The 18,351-nt window shown below is 54.4% G+C and overlaps 1 protein-coding gene across 7 annotated transcripts in view; it reads left to right on the plus strand.

The window, feature by feature from the left end:
* Positions 1-18,351, plus strand: part of SHF (Src homology 2 domain containing F) — a 56,394-nt gene that overhangs the window by 21,364 nt on the left and 16,679 nt on the right. For 6 of the 7 annotated variants that reach the window (XR_016439333.1, XR_016439334.1, XM_090029077.1 and 3 more), the window contains exons 3-6: positions 3,331-3,549; positions 5,258-5,401; positions 12,826-12,997; positions 13,743-13,862. Coding sequence is in view for 5 of the 7 variants with exons in the window: in XM_090029077.1 (XP_089885203.1) it covers positions 3,331-3,549; positions 5,258-5,401; positions 12,826-12,997; positions 13,743-13,862 (655 nt within the window). In the remaining 2 variants the exon portion in view is untranslated. Of the gene's footprint in view, positions 1-3,330; positions 3,550-5,257; positions 5,402-8,782; positions 9,631-12,825; positions 12,998-13,742; positions 13,863-18,351 lie in introns of those variants that run through there. The other variant, XM_090029079.1, reaches the window with a different exon arrangement.

An 18,351-nucleotide genomic window follows, 5' to 3' on the forward strand; every position in this document is an offset into this window, starting at 1 on the left:
GTCCTAGCCTTCTGGGCTGCAGCTGTGGCTGAAGGAGGAGTTTGTAGGCAAACATGTACCAGCCTTATTCCAGCTAGCTTGGGAGCTAAGTGCTGCAAAGAGAGGGGCAGTGGGGTTCAGTGCCAGACCAGCTGCCCAAGTGTAGCCTGGCAGGGACCATGCTGTATGGTGTGCGCTGAGGTGTTTGCCCTGTTCTCTGCCTCATCCTCTGCCTGCAGCTTCTCAGGCCAGTCCCTTGTCTCTGCTCACCCCCTTACCTTGTTGGAGGTTGTTTTTGCTCCTCTGAGGTATGCGGTGTGGGTACTGCCCTCCCTGCAGGGTGCAGGTGCCCCACCACCATGACAAGCATTTCAGAGGTGGCTGCTGTGGTAATGCAGCTGAAATGTCTCCATTCAGCCTCTTTTTTCTGTTTGGAGATTTATTTCCTTTAACTTTTGCTCCAGTCACACTTGACAAACAGCACCAATTTCTGCCATTCCCCCTGCTCCCAGACTGGCAGGGTGGGCCATTGCGAGGAGGGGAGGTGATGGTGCAGGGTGTGCGGTACAGGGAGTCCAGCAAGAAGAGGGGTAGCACAGAAGGAGCATGCCATTTTGGAATAGATATTGTGTTTCCAATGCAAGCACCCTTTGGGTTTTTGTGTTCGGGGAGGGTGTCGTGTGGTAGAAGCTAAAACCAGACAGGGCAAGGGCAAGGTCCATAGGTCAATCCCACTTAGCAGTCTCCCTAGCTGTGGAGGTGTCCTCTGAAGCATGTCCCTAAGAGCTGAGGAGATGATCCTGCTCTGGGGGTGACGGGGGCCCAGTGGGCATATCTGCTACACTGCTGACTGAAAGGGACGGAGCCATATATTGGGGGGCTCCCGAGTAGAGAGGGAGCATGGGGCTGCCCCTGGCAATCAGATGACATGCTTTGGTGTAGGGGGCTTTGGAGTCAGCCTGCTACAGAGGGTGGGGGAAGCTTGAGGAGGGAGGAGGTGGTGACTGAAGCAGTGGCCTCCAACCTGTAGGCTTGGTGCTGAGGGGACAGGGAGCTGCAGCCTGGCAGTGGAACCTGCCAGTTGAGGACCCCTCGGGAGCAAGGGTGGTCAGGGACTCTAAGCAGGTCTGCAGCTGGGTGCTGAGCAGGGCTGTTCACGTCCCCACCTCCGCCCAGCCTGGAGCCAGGCAACCCAGTATAACCCCGGCTCAGCTGTGGCCCCTCAAGCAGTCACCTTGCCCGGCTCCTCACAAGACACACGTGCAGCACAAGACCCTGTTGCCATCCCCTGTGTTTCATATCTCTTCTGCGGCTGCATACCCAGAACCAAACCAGGTGCAGGAGCCCTGACAGGCACAACCAGTGGGTCCAGCCTACCTAAGCTCTAGGCTCAAGCTTTTTCCTGGGGACCTTAGAGGCAAGGCCAAAGGACATCAGCTGTCTCCATGAGCAGTGAGCTGGCTAGGCCCTGACAGAGCTGCGGGCCCCAGAGAGCATGGGATGGGGAAGCAGGAGGCTCTCTGTCTCGTGCAGCACGGACAGGAGTCAGCACCACTGTTTGGATGTGCAGCTCCCAGTATGGTGCAGAAGCTGGGCTTTGCTTGCCTCCAACTTTGTCTTGTGCCCTCTTTGAGCTCCCTGGAGGAGTTTTCCCCTCAGGGCAGTGTGGGGAATACTTTCTGGCATCTGTTCTCCTCTGGCAGCACCACTGCCCAGGTCTCAGGCCCCACAGTCACCCATAAGACTGGCTGGATGCAACTCAGCCTTATGCCATGTCTGAGAGGATGAACCAGGTGGCCCCTGTGGAATCTGCTGTCACATGGGGCCTCGGAGGAGTGGAGTATGTGGTTGTCTATATAGACAAGTCATTACAGATGTGCAGGGTGTGTGTGTGCGCATGCAGCTGTGTCATTGATGCATGTGGGGGTGCACCTGCTGAATGCTACCTGTACTTCCAGGGGGAGATGCTGTTACTATTCACAGCTGTGCCCTGCCCCAGTGGCGCCTGCATTCCCATCACAGCCACACTGCTCCCTTACCTGCCTACCACTCCTCTGGGGATCCTGGCATTCATGTTGAATGGTGGTGTTGAATTCCTGCAGGGCCATTCAGCCCGCCTCGGTGGAGGTGTGGGGGCTGGGCAGAGGAGTTGAGCCAGGTAGCCAGTTTGGTACTGGAGCACCTGGCTGTGCCTTTGGGTGGTCACTTAGAGGGCTCAGCCTGGCACTAAGTCAGATGTGCCTACAATGTGTCTAGGCTCTTCTCTTGGGGAAATGCTCAGCAGAGGGTGCCACCCTACCGACCACGGCAGCAGCAGTGATCAGGAGCAGCCACTGGGGAGTGCTCTAGCTGACACGGTTCAGCCAGGTCACTCCCTGCCCATGCCTACGTACCACGCTTGCCCTCGCCGGCTTCTGCTGTGCAGCTGAGTGCTGTCTGGCCCTCTAGCCAGCCCCCAGCAGCTCTGTTCCCCACGTGCATGGCATCCCAGTCACCCCTGCTGCTCTGTGGGCATGTTGGAGGGGCGGGATGGCTCCTGGGGTCTGGAAGCCTCCTGCCCATTCTAGTGCTTCCTCTGGCCAGGCCCAGCCAGCTCTGCTCTCTGTGGTCAGGGAGGCTGGGGGGCAGGCTGGGCAGGATTTATAGCTCCCACAGCCTCAGAGGCCCATGTCACCAATTGGTGCTGGCTCACTAACGCTGCTATCATGAGGCGTGTGCAGGGGGGCAGCCACTACTCCCTGCCAGCAGCAAGCTGGTGATCAGGAAGGGCTGGCAGCCGGGAGCAGTGCTGAGAACAAAGCCGCGCTTGTGCTGTGCTTCAGTCTGGCTGAGCGCCCAGCTGGGCCTGGCCGTGACTCACTGGCACTTGCTAGCAGGGCTGGGCGCTCCTGTGAGGACAGGCAACTCATTCCTAAGACTCTGGGGCTTCTCTGGGACATGCCCTGAGAGCCTTGTCATCTGTGGCAGGGTCTGAGGGAAGCCATGGTTCCTCCCGATCTGAAACAGAGAAGCCTCCAGCGATGCTGGGTGTGAGGATGCCATGACCTGTTGGGGGCCAGATGTGGGGATCCCCAGCCCCTGGAATCAGGAGGGACAACGGCTGGGAGACCTTGGTGAGTCCTAGCAAGTTTGGGCCTACCCCCAAGTCCAGAGCTGATAATGTGCTGTTGTGGTAGAAGGCTCCAGGGCTCCATCTTGTTTAGGAAATGTCTCTGATCCCCCTGAGCAAGGGCCATCCCGGACGCTGCCTGGGCTTCCTACCCTGCTGCAGCAGGGTCCTGGGCCCACTATTTTGGGGAGAGGGGCTCAGGAAGAGGCTCATGGCATTATTCTTTCCCCCCTCTTTGGCAGAGATCCGCCAGAAGGGCTCCAAGGAGGCCCCCGCCCGGCCGCTGCATTTGTATGACACACCCTACGAGCCAGTGCTCAATGGGCCAGAGGTGGACAGTGAGCGTTCAGCCTGCCCACGGCCCAGGGAGTCCCGTCTGCCCCAGGACGACGAGCGCCCACCCGAAGAGTATGACCAGCCCTGGGAGTGGAAGAAGGAGCGCATCTCCAAGGCCTTTGCAGGTGAGCATGTTGGGGCAGGTCCCTGATGCAGGGAGGGCACAACTGCCTTGGCTGGGTGAGGCCCAACAGCCTCAGATGGCATCAGCCTGCAATGTTTTGTGCTCCTAAAATGCTCTCCCCTGGGCTTCTCCAGTAATCCCTCCTGTGCAGGACTGCTGTGAGTGGGGACGGCCAGCCTCCCGCGCACCAACCTTGGAGCTGCTCCTCGTAGGCACCCAGGCACACATCACTATTGGCTGCCTAGACACATTCCTTGGCACCATGGGGGCCCGGCTGGTGCCGGTGGCACACAGCACTTTGGCTGGCTTGGGTTAGGGGTACTACAATGGCTATGTTATGGGGGCAGTGCGGGTACCCTGAGGGTACAGGGGAGTGCTAGAACAGGCGAGGTGGTGTGTAACAGGAGTGATGCTAGGACATCGGCTGTTTGTGGCACTTGTACGGCAACTTAGGACTCCAGTCCTAGCAAGGAAACCTGCCAGCTGCTATAGAAGTTGGCCTTCAGCCCTTAGATCTGTGGTTGGGGTGGTGAGGCGACAGACTCCTACCTGCTCTGACCAAAGACCCTGGGAGCGAGCTGCAAGCCCTGAACTAAGCAGGCGACAAAGGGCCCCTGGGCCTGCTCTGGTTGGTGTGTTTTCTGCTTCGCTGCACTGGGTTACAGCACCGGGACAAAAGCCCTGCAGTTCCCCTGTGGGAACCCCCAGCCCAGTGGGGCCTGTGGGGAGGACGCTGCTGCCCTCAGCTGGGTGGTGGGAGCCCCCAACCCATTTATCTCCTTGCAGTGGGATCGATGGCTCTGGCGTACATTAATGGGGAAATCCATGTCATACATTAGCGCCCATTCCCCCTGCAGAGTTTGCTAATTGCCACACACTTATCTGCAGTGCAGCTTAATGGCTGGAACTTGGCCAAGCCAGGGGGGAGGAGGGGGATGGCCTCAGGACTCCGGTCCCCATCCCACCCTCCCAACAGTATTGTAGGGTTCAGATGCTTGGCCGTGCTGGGCTGTGTGTGTGATGTGTGTGCTGAGCCCCAGCAGAGTGAGAGTGGAGAGCTGTGCCCTGGGATGAGTGGGGCAGTGTCCCAGTGGGAAGGTAGCACTGAGCTGGACAGAGGCCAGGGCCCCAGGCAGAGGAGCCTGAAAGCAGCATAAACAAACACCAGCCAACTGGGAGCAGGGTTGTTGAGGCTCATTAGAGCCCTGGGAAGGGCCAAGGGGTTTGACTGGAGAGCCCCGGACAGGCAGGGGACAGGATACCTTGGTCCTCGACTGGGAAATAGCAAGGCACAGACCACCCTCTCACAACTGGTGCTTACAGCTGAGCTGGCTCTTGGGTGGGGTAGCCAGAGGCGAGAGCCAGGTGAGCCAGGAACATACCATGAGGGACCAGCCCGGCCTGGTCCCTCTTACTCCCCACAGGATCCCATTGTGCCTGGCATTAGGTCCAGGACTGCTCAGCTAGTGGGTTCCAGCATGTGCATGGGTGTGCAACCCTGCCCAGCTCAGCCCTAGGACTGCTAGCCTGCATGTGGGGAGGTGGAGGCAACATGTGCATGCCCGGGTCACCATACTGTGTGTAGCTGGGCACTTGGGGGCTCAGCCCTCTCTCTTCCTACGTGGCTTTGCTGCCCATCTCTGCAGGACCAGCAGTGCTGTGGCCTCTCTGAACCCATCCATCTCTCTCTCTCTGCTGCCTCCATCCAGTTGAGATCAAAGTGATCAAAGACCTGCCATGGCCACCCCCTGTGGGACAGCTGGATGGCGGTGCCAGTCCCCCTGAAGGTGAGGCCGGCCCCCTAACTCCTGCACAGCATGGCCCATCCCAGCAGAGCCATGAGGACACCAACGGTGAGTGTTATGCTACTGGGCAGAGGCCCTGCTTCACCATAGGAGCTTTTAGGGCTGCAGTGACAGGCCCACAAATGGGTCTTAGCAGCTGCTTTTCCATTTCCCAGCATGGAACTGGGACATGGTCTTAATGCATGGTGAGGTGGGGTGGTAATGCCTACCAGCTCCTGGGCACAGGTGGCAAGAGACAATAGAAGGGGAGGATGCAGTATTGGGTAGGGTGCAGGAAAAGACTTGGTGTGCAGAAGGCTCAGTACCTGGCACTGGAGGGTCACTCACTCAGGTGCCAGCACAAGTGAGGACACTACCTTCTCAGCTGGGTTATGCATGCCCCTGCCTGGCTCCCCAACTTTGACAGCAGGGCAAGGAGTGCCAGGGGACATGATCTTTGGCCTGGGCATGGGGAGGTGACGCTGGCTGAGGCACTGGTGGCCTGGGGAGAGGCAGCCCCAGTGGGTGGGTGGTGTGCACATATGCTCTGCAGGGGCTTGCCAGGAGAGGCTGGACATGCCTGAGAAGTGGCAGCCTGGTACACATGGGAATCTGAGCAGTTCCCAGCTTGAGTGCCTACTGCTGTGCCAGGCACACCTGTTAAGACAGGAAAGGGCCAGAGGCTCTAGGACTCTAGGACCCAGAAATAGCTTTGCCATTGTTCAGACGACCACTGCTACACTGCTCTGACATCTGGTGCACCCCAGTGCCCCCATTTGTGCTGAGTGCCCAGCCCAGGCCTATTCTCAGCAGCACCAGTCCATGCTGTATCATGAGCTGGTGGGCTGGCAATGCCCAAGAGTCCAGCAGGATGACCCTCATACCACTCAAACTCAGCCGGCTCTGTTGGCCTGTCATCATCTCCCAGAATCCTCTGCTCTGGGAGCTTTGCTGGGCGCTGCGTGGGAGGTCCCCAAAGAACTTTGCAGGAGATGTGGGTTAGGGCAGCACAAATGTGACCATGGGGCTGTGCTGGTGCCAAGTTATCCTCGCTCGGCCCTGTCTGGCTGGGCAGTGCGGATAGGCAGCACATCTCCAGTACCCCCTGAGAGAATAATTCCTGTGGGTGAACTTCTGGGGCCAGCAGTAGGGGAAGGGTTGGGGGTCTTCTGATACTGCCATCTAAGCTGTGTTGGGCAAGGGGGCTGTGGAGGGGATGGGCTTCATTGGCCTGGGCACTGCTGTGCTCCCCAGTGCTGTGAAGGACTGTGAAGACTGGCATGTCAGGGCAGCACAAAGGAGAGTCTCATCAGGGCTGTTGTGATCGATAAGTAATTTGTGCAGGGGCCCGTGCTGCAGGGAAACGATAATGAACTCTCCAGAGGAGCGCAAAACAATATTATTAATGCTGAAATCATCCTGAGAGGAAATAACAGTGAATAGGAGCCAGGTCCCTGGGGCACCTCTCTGCTCGCTCCCTGCCTCTCTCACACGCCTGCAGGGTTGTTCGCAGCACAGGCAGGAAGCTGTCCCCGGGGCCGGCCAGACTCTGCGAGCCTCTCCAAGCACTCGGGGGTAGAGGAGGCAGAGGGGAAGCTGATGGGTAGTGGGAACAAGGGTCCCAGTCTGTAATCATGGCTAAGGTTAGGCTTGAAAGGCAAGGCTGGGATGTGTGGGCCTTGATCACAGAGGTCCCATGTGCATGGTGCCTTGGCTGTGGGGCAGGAGGCGCTGTGTTCTCCAGGACATTACATGAAGCCTGATAAGCCATGTCTTCTAGCAGGGGTGCCCTGTTCTGGTACAAATTGGCTCTTGGCCCCACCGACCTCTTGAAATGTACCAGCCTGGGGTTGACAGCATGGATTTCATAGACATTAGGGCTGAAAGGGTCCTCATAAGATCATTGGGTCCAGCCCCCTGCCCAACCTAAGGTCAAAGGATCCCAGCAAGATAAACATCCAGATTTTCTTGATAGTGCCCAGAGCAGGTGCTTGCACCACCTCTGGGGGGTAGTCTGTTCCAGGCCTTGGGTGTTCGGACAGTAAAGAAGTTTTTCCTTGTGTCCAGCCTAAAATGGTCTTGCAGGAGTTTGTGACTGTCGGACCTTGTCATCCTCTGGGGTGCCCTGGCAAACAGGTGTTCCCCTAGATCCTGATGCACACCCCTTATGTACTTAGAGGCTGCCACCAAGTCACCCCTGAGCCTGCACTTCTGCAGGCTGAAGAATCTCATAGCTCACAGCCTCTCCTCATAAGGCCTGTTCTCTTGCCCTCTGATCATGTGCATGGCTCTCCTCTGACTCTTTCAAGCTTCTCCACATCCTTCCTAAATTGTGGAGCCCAGAACTGGATGCCAGAATTACTTGTCTGTCTGCATTGCCACAGTACCTAGGACCTGGTCGTGCTTGGTGCTGTATAGATAGAAGAGGGGAGGGGCTTCCTGCCCCAAAGACTTGCAGTCTTGAGTGTACAGCAGGTGTCGGCATCTTCTCCAGCTCACAGAGTACAAGACCAGCAGAGCGCATTAGAGCATCGAGTCCAATCATAGCATAACACGGGCCATTATATTCCACCCACTTACCTGGGGTTGAGCCCACGAAGTAGTGCTGGGTTTGGCTAAGGTGTCTTCCAGGAATGCATCAGTCTGCGTGTGCAGGCTTCAGGAGATGAGCATTCAGCCCAGCCCTTGGGAACTTGTTTCAACGGTTAATCACCCTCTTGATAACAACTGAGGCTCTTCTCTTTTGGATCTGTCAAGCTTCAGCTCCCAGCCATTGATTCCTGGCTCCCCTTTCCTGGCCAAGTTAAAGAGCCCTTTGGCACCTGCCATTTCCTCCCCTGAGAAATTTTCATACCCTGCAATCAAGTCACCTCCCTACTTTCTTAGTGACAAACTTGACAGGCTGGCCTTTGTTGGTCTCTTGCTGTGAGCCATCTCCTCAGCCCTTGAATCATTTCTGTGGCTCTTCTCTGTACCTCCTCCAATTTTTCCAAATCCTCCTCTAAAATGCAGAGCCCAGGGCTGGACTTAGAGGCACTGCATTGGGCTCCCTAGCACTGTATCTGGAGTTAAAATTACTTCCCTGCCCCTGTTCATCACTGCTCTGTGAATACTTCCATAGGTAGTGTTCATCTTTCCTGCCAGTAGAGCAGGATGCACTGCTGACCTTTGTGACCCTAAATCCTCAGTGTACTGTGTCCCAGGAAGCAGCCCCATTTAGCTGGTGTGGCCTGTGGTGCTCATTCCAAGGTGTAGAGTTTTGGTAGTATTAAAAAGTATTGAGTTAGATTGGGCCCCGGTCACTATACCCTCCCAGTCAGTGCACCAAACTGTCTGTCCTTGTTATTTACTGCTCTGCTGAGCAGTCTGTCACCCTTAGATTTTATTGGTCAACAGTATTCAAGACTTATTAAAAGTTAGTATTGACAAATGAAAGTTCTCCTTTGCCAGCTCTTTTAGGACTCACCAGAGTGCCCCAAGGAATGCCAAGATTGAACAGTCACAGACTCCACCGCAGCCATTTCAGGTTGGACATAAGGAAGAACTTCTTCACTGTCCGAGCCCCCGAGGTCTGGAACAAACTGTCACCAGAAGTGATTCAAGCACCCACTTTGAATGACTTCAAGATGCATTTGGATGCTTATCTTGCTGGGATCCTATGATTCCTGCTGACTTCCTGCCCCTGAGGCAGGGGGCTGGACTCGATCCTCCGGGGTCCCTTCCAGCCCAAATGTCTATGAAATCTTGGGTGGCAAGTTACCAGCCTTGGGGATTTCAAAAAAATGTTTATCCCTGTAGAATTTTTTAACATCCTCCTTGGATACTATCAGACTGGAAAGTAGTTTGCCATCCTTATGTGGTATGAGCACATTGTCCTGCTTCTTTCCTATTACAACCCAAGAACGTTTACTGCCATTTTTTCTGTGTCTTTATTGCCAACTTCATTACCTCCATGTAGCATTGGACATTTGCCATTGTTAGAATTTAAGATACCCTAAAGACTCTTTGGTATTGTCCTTAGCCCTGGCAAACATGGATTTTTTTTCTCCCTCCCTCATGTCTTCAGCTCTCCTGACCAATTATTGCACTTCATAACTTCTAATTTCTATTGATTTCCCCCTCTCTCATCCGTGATGTATTGCTTTGGGTGCAGACAGGTAGATGAGGGAGCTGTAGGAAGGGATGAGAAGGTATTGCTGGTGCGAAAGGCAGTGGTCTCAGTGCACCAGCTGTCAGGCTATTTATAAACCTCACAGTAAGGGAGAGTTTTAAGGAGGAAATCAAAGGACAGCAAGGAAGTGGCTTTGCAAGTGTTTTGGGGGTGCTTCCCTTGAGAGTGAGCAGCAGCACAGGAGCGCCATAAAGAAAAGCATGGGCAATAGGGGCCAATCAAAGGGGGAGCCAGTGTCTTGGAAGTGCAGGGGAGAGGATAAGGCTGTGGAGGACCTAGAGAGAGAAGATGAGCTTGACTGTGTTGTAGCAGAGAAGAGGCCCAGGGCAGTGCAGTGGGCAGATGAATAGAAGGCATTTGTCAATGCCAGAGAAAAGCATGATCCAGTTGCAGGCAGGAGAATGGAGATGGAGGTGGAGATGGAGATGGAGAGAGAGGGCAGTAAAGACCTTTCACTTAGAGTTCCAGAGTTGTGAGTTCAAGCCCTGCTCCAGGCTTATGTTAAAGGCTGCCCTCAGCTAACTCAGCTGCACATGAGCATCTGGGGAATTAAAGGCAACCAGATGTAATGCCAAGCATGTTGCTGCCTTCTGTGCCACTGACTGAAAACTTGAGCTATGATAGCTTGAGGAGATGTCACACTTGGCTGAGCAGTAGCACAACTAAGGGTGGGTGAGTGGGGCATTGAGTACCAGAAGAGCAGCCCCCAGGGAGCACATGCCAAGGCAGCAGCTGCCTGTGTGTGGGGAGGGTTAGACGCTCCAAAGGTCAGCACTCCCTACCCTCTTCCCCCATCTCACTCTCCAAGCTGTCTGCCCAGAGCACCAAAATTCCTAGTTCGGCCTTTGTGGCTGGGCCTGTGACTTTTTCTGACTCCTGGAGGGACCGTGGATGGCAGCCAGCCACATCAAGGCATGGATGTCATGGCCAAGGGAAACACAAAGATGGAGCTGGGGGCATATCACTTTCTCATCACAGGTTAATAACCAGTTGGCATCATGTGGACTTGGGTACAGCAGGCAGGAGTGGGACAATGACCAGAGGGAGAGGTGGAGGTATGTGCAGGTAGAAGGGAGGGTGCTGCGACATTTACTCTACAGCATTGGTTCCCAACCTTTTCTATACTGTGGATTGGTGGGAGTGGAACAGGGCACAAGTAGCCAGCTGTCTCCCTCCCAGGGCTGCCCCGCCACCCAGCTTTAACCCCACACGTGACTGCTGGCAGCAGAAGCCACTCGCGCAGGCAGACAGACAGGAGTCCGAGTTTCCACGACCCAGTAGCCAACCCTTCATGGCTCGGTACTGGGCCACAGCCTGTTGGTTGGGAACCTCTACTCTACAGCCCAGAAGGACCTGTGGGGGATGTGAAGTAGAGTTTCAGCCTGGAAGTGACTAGGAACATGATGCGAAGGGTGTGAAATGTGGATGAGGCAGTGGAGGTGTGATATGGGGGGTGGGGGGTGACATGAGGGGCTGCAGCAACAAGGGACTGTGAAAGGGGAGAGTATCCATGGGGGAGCTGATAGGTGAGTACTGGCAGGAGGGAGCTGTTCATTGGGGAATGAGCTGTGGGAATGAGTGAAACCTCAAAGGAGCTCTACTGAGGGCTGCATGTGGTGGGATGGAGGGAACAGTGGGGTATGTGCTGGGGCTGAGTGTGGGGGTGGCGAGATCTGGGGGTGGGGGGAGCTCTCGGGAGAGTGTGTCCCAAGCAGAAAGCCAGTGCCCGTTCCAGGATGGGGCAGAGATACAGTGCCTGTGGCAGCCACTCTCCCAGCACTGTGGCGGCTGCTGATCCCTGCGGTGCCGTGCAGACGCCATGCCTGGTTTGTGGTGTGGAGCAGCGCCAGCCCACAGTCAGCGCTGGGTCCTCCTGCACTCTGGCTTGGCTGCATAGAGCTCAGCAAAGGCTTGTCTGCATGGGGATGCTCATGGACTGCAAGCCAAACCAGCTGAGGCTGTGAGGCTTGAGCCCAGTACCCTGCACTTGGTTGCCTCTTGTGGCCTCTGGTTAGGATGAGCCCTTGCCCTGGGGCCAAGTAGGAGCTGCCTCACTGCCAGTCCCACCCAGAGGCTCCAGTTGCCTTCGTATGAGGATATGGCTGTTTCCCAGCTCCTCAGCTGTAAGCACAGCCCTATACAGGTGGCTCATGCCAAGGCTGGGGAAGGGGTAGAGGATCTGGGATGAACCAGCTGGGTTGAAAGATCACCACTGGTCCTAGGGTAAGATGAGCATAACCCCAGATCTACAGGGACAGCCACATGCCTTTCTCTTGGGCACCTGGGCTAGAGTGTCAGAGCCCAGCCTGGCTGGTATCCAGGGCCCTGACGGTGCTTTCTGCAGGAGAAAATTGTCCTGAACGCTCCAGGAGGCTGGTTTTGTAGAAAGCCTGATGCTGTGTGGGCCTCACCAGTGGGCACTGAGGGCTGGGTTCAGAGGGTGGATTTCCCCAGGGACTGCCTGTGACCCTGTATGCTGTGGGACTGAGTGACCCCTTCCCTGCCAGGAAGATGTTGCATGTTGGTGATACCCTGCTGCATGTGACTGCCATGCAGGGAATAGGCCTGGTCCAAAACAGGCAGCTATGCACCATCCCAAAGATTCCTTTCTCCTGCAGTGCACCCCCATCCCGCCCCCTGAAGCTTTTTGTCTTCATGTGACCACCTTTGTCCCTCCTCTCACATCTGAGGAGAAGGGGCTGGTTGGCCAGGGTTGGGGACAAAGTGAGTTTCAGGCTCATGGACCCTCTCCCCTGCCAGGCCAGATCACCTTTGATCTCTGCCTCTGCTGGAGAAAATGGCTCTCTGGTCTCTTGGTTGGAGTGGCTCTAGGATTATGACCTCCATATGGTCCTCAGGAGCCAGCACCAGCTGCTGTGTGGCACCCTGAGCCTTTACAAGCCTGGCACAGGGCATCTGCCTGTAGGGCATCAGCAGCTGTTTCTGGGAGCTGAAGCCACCTGGACCAAAGGTGTGTGGCTCCTATGTGTTCATAGATGAAACCATGGTAACTTAGCCTGTGGTAGCTAGTTGGGGGGACCCCAGGGCAAAATCCTGGAGGAGAGTACCCAGATACCCCAAGGCAGTCGCCTCACTCCTTCCCCACAGATGCCTGGGCTTGCAGGCACTGGGAGGCTCATTCATTCATTCAGTAGACAGTGAGTGTGGCTCAGGGTCTCACGAGGTGGCAGGCTCAGCTCACTGGTCCTCCCTGCCCCCTTGCAGGGATGCAGGCAGTGGTGCACCATTGGGATATTGGGCACCATCCACCATTGGGGCATCGGGCACTCTGCCACCTTCTGACACTGTGTCTGTCTTTCAGGACAGTGTGAAGGGCCAGGCCGCAGCCGCACATCACCCTGCAGGGAGGAGAAGGCCAGGGCCTCCCACCGGCATGGGAGCAGCCACCTCAAGGCTGCCAAGGTGCCAAATGCTGAACCTGGCCTGGTCATTGGGGAGAGAATTGACCCAGCCCTGCCGCTTGAGAGCCAGTGGTGAGTATCCCACCCTGCCCTGGCAGCCCTCAGCTCCCTAGGCACACAAGGTCCCACACAGCGCTGTCTGAAGCAGCCCAGGTATCACTCGCACTGTTCCCTGTGCTCTGCCACCTGATGGACCAGGAGCAAGTATAGGAAACACTTAATAGGGCTTGTTCCTGCCCCATGTGCTGCTGCCTGTCTGTGCTGCTCCCCCATGTTGCCCTGTTCATCCTTTGTCCCCATCCTAGCCCTTTCTGCTTCATGTTCCCCAGGACTCCCATTGTTCCTCCCTTCCCCACTAGTGCCCCAGCCCCTGACATGTCCTTCACTTGTTCCCCCCTGAGACCAGAAAGCAGGGCTCCCAGCTGTTCTTCCCTCTCCTGCTTTGTGCCACCTTTTCTGGAGCCTTGGCTTCCTCCCCACAGCCCTCCACAGCCTTTCCCAGAGCCCTGCCCCACCAGATGTCCTAACCTGTGAGCTGTTAGAAGATCTGGCACCTGGCGCAGATAGGGCCAGGTGCTGGTATACTTGAGGGACCACCAGGAGTTGCCTCACTGACCTTGCTACCACAAGGTCCAGGCAGCAAACCATGGTAGCCTGCAGCAAATTGCCCCCATTGCCTGTAGCTGTCTCCCTTTGGTCCACTGGTATGGGGCAGCCCCCTCCTCATCCTCCCCAGCTTCTTCTTTAAGCAGCATTCACAAGACAGTGCTGTGTGTCCTTGCTGTGCCCCTGAGCTGGTGACTCTCTCGCACCACAGCTGGTACCATGGGGCGATCAGCCGGACGGACGCCGAGACCCTGCTGAGGTTGTGCAAGGAGGCCAGCTACCTGGTGCGCAACAGTGAGACCAGCAAAGATGACTTCTCCCTCTCCCTGAAGTGAGTGTGCCTGCCAGGCACTGAACAGGGTAGTGTCAGCTGAACTGGGCAGCCATGCAGAGAGGAAACCCAGTTCAGCCTTCCCCTGACTTTCGACCCATTGACAGTGCCGGGCACAGAGGCTGGGGGTCAGTGAGAGGTCTGACTGCCTTTTGCCCAGCTGGACTTGGGTGACAGTGAGCCTGCTTGCTGTTTCCCAGACTCCTGTGCTGGCTGGCAGTAGGCTTGGGACCCAAGGCTCCAAACAGGGTGGGGAGGGAGGCTGTGCTGCCCTGCTTGTGCTGGCCACCATCCCCTAGCCCTGCCCCAGCCCAGTTCTAGGGCAGTTCTAGCTGATACCTGGAACTGAGCTTGAGCAATCATGTCAGCAAGTGGCTGTGCCTCCTGCAGATACTGCTGGCAGCACCTCAGGGTCAGCCAGCCCCTAGCACTGCCCACAGTTGCACAGCTTACACCTTGGACATATCCTGGCATGATTTGATGCAGCACAGTCAGATGCCCAGGAACACACACACACGTGCACGCGCAGAGCAACACCATGGACACCCAGTCAGACACTCATTGACAAATGTGCATGTGCATGCACACACACACACACAGTGATGCAATAACAACCCAGCAATCTAACCTTCAGAGAAATACCATGACACAAACAGCACCACAGTCAAGCCTGCCTGTACGCATGGTGACACTGGATATTTGTACATTCAGCCCATGCACCCAGTGATGTGCCTAAGTGTGGGGACAAGGTCTGGCACATACACACACTCGCATGATTGAAAGCTGTGCTCCTAGGGGCTGATATGTACATGTGCGCATGCTGCATGTACCTGGGCATTGTAGCACCTGCCATCCTTCCCAGCCATGTAGTGGTGAAGTTGAGTGGACGAGATGTGGTTCAAAGGGAGTGTGGCAGCACAGGCATCTGCCTCTGGGCCCCCTGAAGGGGGAGAGGCCCCTGGCCTGGCCAGGAGGAGGAGGAGGGAAGTTGAATGCTTTAGGCGATGGCAAGAAGCAGAGAGAAGCACGAACTTTAAAGCCAGCAGGGATCATCACACTGTCCTGTCTGACCTCCTCTCTTGTCTTAGGTTGTTCTTTTTTCACTGCGTTGACCCTGCCTGAACCCAATACCTTGGGATTATGTTTGGCAACAGCAGCTTGTAGAGGCTTCTAGTCAGGATTTGAAGACACAGAGAGATGGAGTCTCTCATTCTCACTGTATGCCTAACTTCTTAGTCTGTGTGGCTTCAGCTCTTGGCTGTTGGTTTCTATCTTCCCTTCTCAACCAGGCTAAAGAGCCCTCTGGAACCTGCCATTTCCTCCCCAGGGAGGCCTTCATACCCGACAGTCGAGTCTTCTTCCTGCCCTTAGTGATGAGCTGGGCAGGTTGGGCTCCATCAGTGTCTTGCTGTCAGGAGTCTCCTCAGCCCTTGAATCATTTCTGTGGCTGTTCTCTGTACCTCCTCCAATTTTTCCACATCCTCTTCTAAAATGCAGACCACAGGACTGGACTCAGAGGCCCTGCATCAGGCTCCCCAGCGCTGTATCTGGAGGTAAAATTACTCCCTGCCGCCGTTCATCACTGCCACGTGAATACCTCTACGGGTGGTGTTTGCCCTTAAGGCCACAGCACATTATCGTGTGGGCAGGATGCTCTGGCTGTCCTCTAAGACCCTAACTCCTTCTCAACTGTTTCTGTGTCCCAGGAAGTAATCCCACTGAACAGGTGTGGCCTGTGGTAGTTGTTTCAAGGTGCAGAATTTGGGTGGTATTAAAAAGCATTGGGTGAGAGCAGGCCCCAGTCACTGTGCTCCTGATTGCCATGTAGAACTGTCCTGTCCTGCTGGGTATTTATGACTCTCCAGAGCCATGTGTTACCTACTGATTTTACATTTGTTTCCAGATAGTTGATGGAAATACTAAAAAGAGCATTGATTTTTGTAGAACCTCATTACAAATACCCCTGTTTGATTGCTCTTTGGCTACTTTTTGAGGTCTGTCAGCCAGTTGAATGAGACCTCTGTTGTTGTGGCTATGCAGGGTTCATTCTGTAATTGGATTGCCTTACAATGCTTAGTCCAATGCCTGGCAGAAGTCTAGAGGCCAAGTCCAGCTTCCCCCACAGGTGGTGAATTAATCTGTGAGGAGACTTATGTGCCATGTCTTCTTGCAACTCAGCTTATCCTTCTGACCATGTTCAGAACGGGATCTTCTGTGGCAATAGTAGCCAACCTTTTTGGCAGACATGCCACAAGTTAAGGCCCACTCGCACCCTGGAGTGCTGCTCTGATCCCCTCCTCCTGGTGGGGTACTCAGTAGTGTGTGCCGTGGGGCTCCAGAATGGAGGTGGGGGTTCAAGCCTTTGGCCAAAGCAGCACAGAGTTGAGCAGTGGCAAGAGACTGCTGTGAAAGAAGGTGTCATGGAGAAGAGCTAGGTTAACCTTTCCTTGGCCCCACAGCTGCTGCAGTCCTATATGGCTGGCAAGTGAGGGTCCAAAACTCAGAATTCAGGGCCAGGGTAGAGTTCACCTGGCTCTTGGCAGTGATGCCTTGCACCTCTTGCAGTGTCCTGTCCACTCTGCTCCACCTAGCACTGTCTCCTTTCTGGCACCTCCCTTTACAGAGCATCAGGGGTTTGCATGCTACACAGCTGCTGTGTTACTTGTGGCATGTGTGTTGTGAGTTAGCCCCCCTGGTCTACAGCCACATATGGTCTGTGACTCCTGTCTGGCCTGGGAGAGCCCATAATTCTCTGTAAGTCCCAGGATGGGGAAGCAGTGCCTCCTGCCCACCATTTATCTCAGTAACTCAGTTGTTATGGCACTTGCCCAAGGAGTTGGGAGAGCTTCTGTCTAGGCCCTACATTACTCTGAGGGTGCTTGGACCCACTGCCCAGTAAAGTGCCTTAACCACCAGGCCATGGGGGCTGGGCAGGATCAAGAGTGCCCTTCACCCCTCTTGTTGAATGTGGTACCCTGGATAGCCAAGAGAGGATGATACATAGGGTCAGAAGGAGAGCAAGCTGGAGAAGGCATTGCAGCTCAGCGAAATGGGCAATGCCCTGGAAAGAAAGTGCCCAGGGTTTTGGCCTCTGTTTCTGCCCCCAGTGCATACAGTGGCATAACTGGCCTAGAAGATCCATTCTGTGCATGCTCAGGAGTCAAGTCAAGAGGTGTAGGTGGGAGTAACAATCCCTTTGTAAAACACTTGGCTACCAAAAGGGGGAGGGCGGGGCTGGATTCAGGCCCACATGTTATGCTGTTACCTTTTATCAACCAAACTTGTCATCCATTCAGATACCAGAACTAGGTTTAGCATGACAAGACCCCTTCTCCCCAGCCAGGGTTAGCATGAGAAGACCTCTTTTTGCCAGAACCAGGTTAACTGGCTCAAATTACATTCTCCCCCTTTCAGTCTCTAACCACTGGAACCCATATCAACTTTTCCATTATTTTACCAGGCCTGATGCCAGGCTAAGTAGGGTCTATAGTTGCCTGGGCCCTTCCTCTTACCCTTTCTGAATACGGGACAACATCAGTACTTTTCCAGTCCCCTAGAATTGCCACAACATTTGGAGGTGTATTAGAAATGGAAATTGTTAAAAGCTATCTTTTAAGCCAGCTCTTTTAGTAAAGCAAATTATTCAGGCCTGTAGATTTTAAAAATATTTATCCTAGTAGCTAATGTTTAACAGTCTTCTTGGTTAGTAACAGCCTGAGTAGTACTTTGTGGTATGAGCACATCATCCTGCTGCTTTTCTAAGCCCAGACCAGAAATGTTTATTCAACTTTTTTGCTGTTCTTTCACTGTTAGTAACCATGTTGTCCTCTCCATCTTATAATAGGGCTCTACCATCACTAGCATTTCTTCTGTTTATAGCATTCCTTAAAAACACCATGGTATTGTCTTTAGCCCTATCATCAGGGATATCACCTGATGTCTTTATTTCCCTAACAATTTCTTTTTAGTTTTGTGAGGTCTAATTTATATTAATAGTTCTGTATTTCCACCTTTTCCCATTAGCTGTATGTTCCTTTTTTCTTTCTAATTGCTGCCTTTACTTTGCATTTGAACTAGTAGAATGGGTTTCTAGCCAATGCTGTCCCCCCCTCTTTTTTTTGATTGTGAATTGTGGCTTTTTGGCCAGCTAACAAGCTCTTCTAAAGAACATGCCTTTTTCCTTAACATTTTTCATCTAAGTTTTTCCTCACAGTCAAGTCTGATTGTAATTTTCCTTGGCTTTGGGAAATTAGCACTTCTGGAGTCCCGGCTAGGACCCTTCTCTCTTGGCCCAAAATGTGTGTAACCAGGCCATGGTTCCTAGACAACCACTAGCTTCTGCTCATGCCATCAGTTTGCTTTTGGCTGGCATATGGACTTTCTTATGTAAGGAAATATTCACCTCTGATTTTTAGAAATTCAAATGAAATTTACTGCCAGCATGTCCCCTTTAGTATTGGCTCCCAGGTTGAAAAATGCATCCAGTAAC

Source organism: Crocodylus siamensis, chromosome 15, assembly GCF_052110815.1.
Source record: "Crocodylus siamensis isolate JL-2025a chromosome 15, ASM5211081v1, whole genome shotgun sequence".
Lineage (NCBI taxonomy): Eukaryota > Metazoa > Chordata > Crocodylia > Crocodylidae > Crocodylus > Crocodylus siamensis.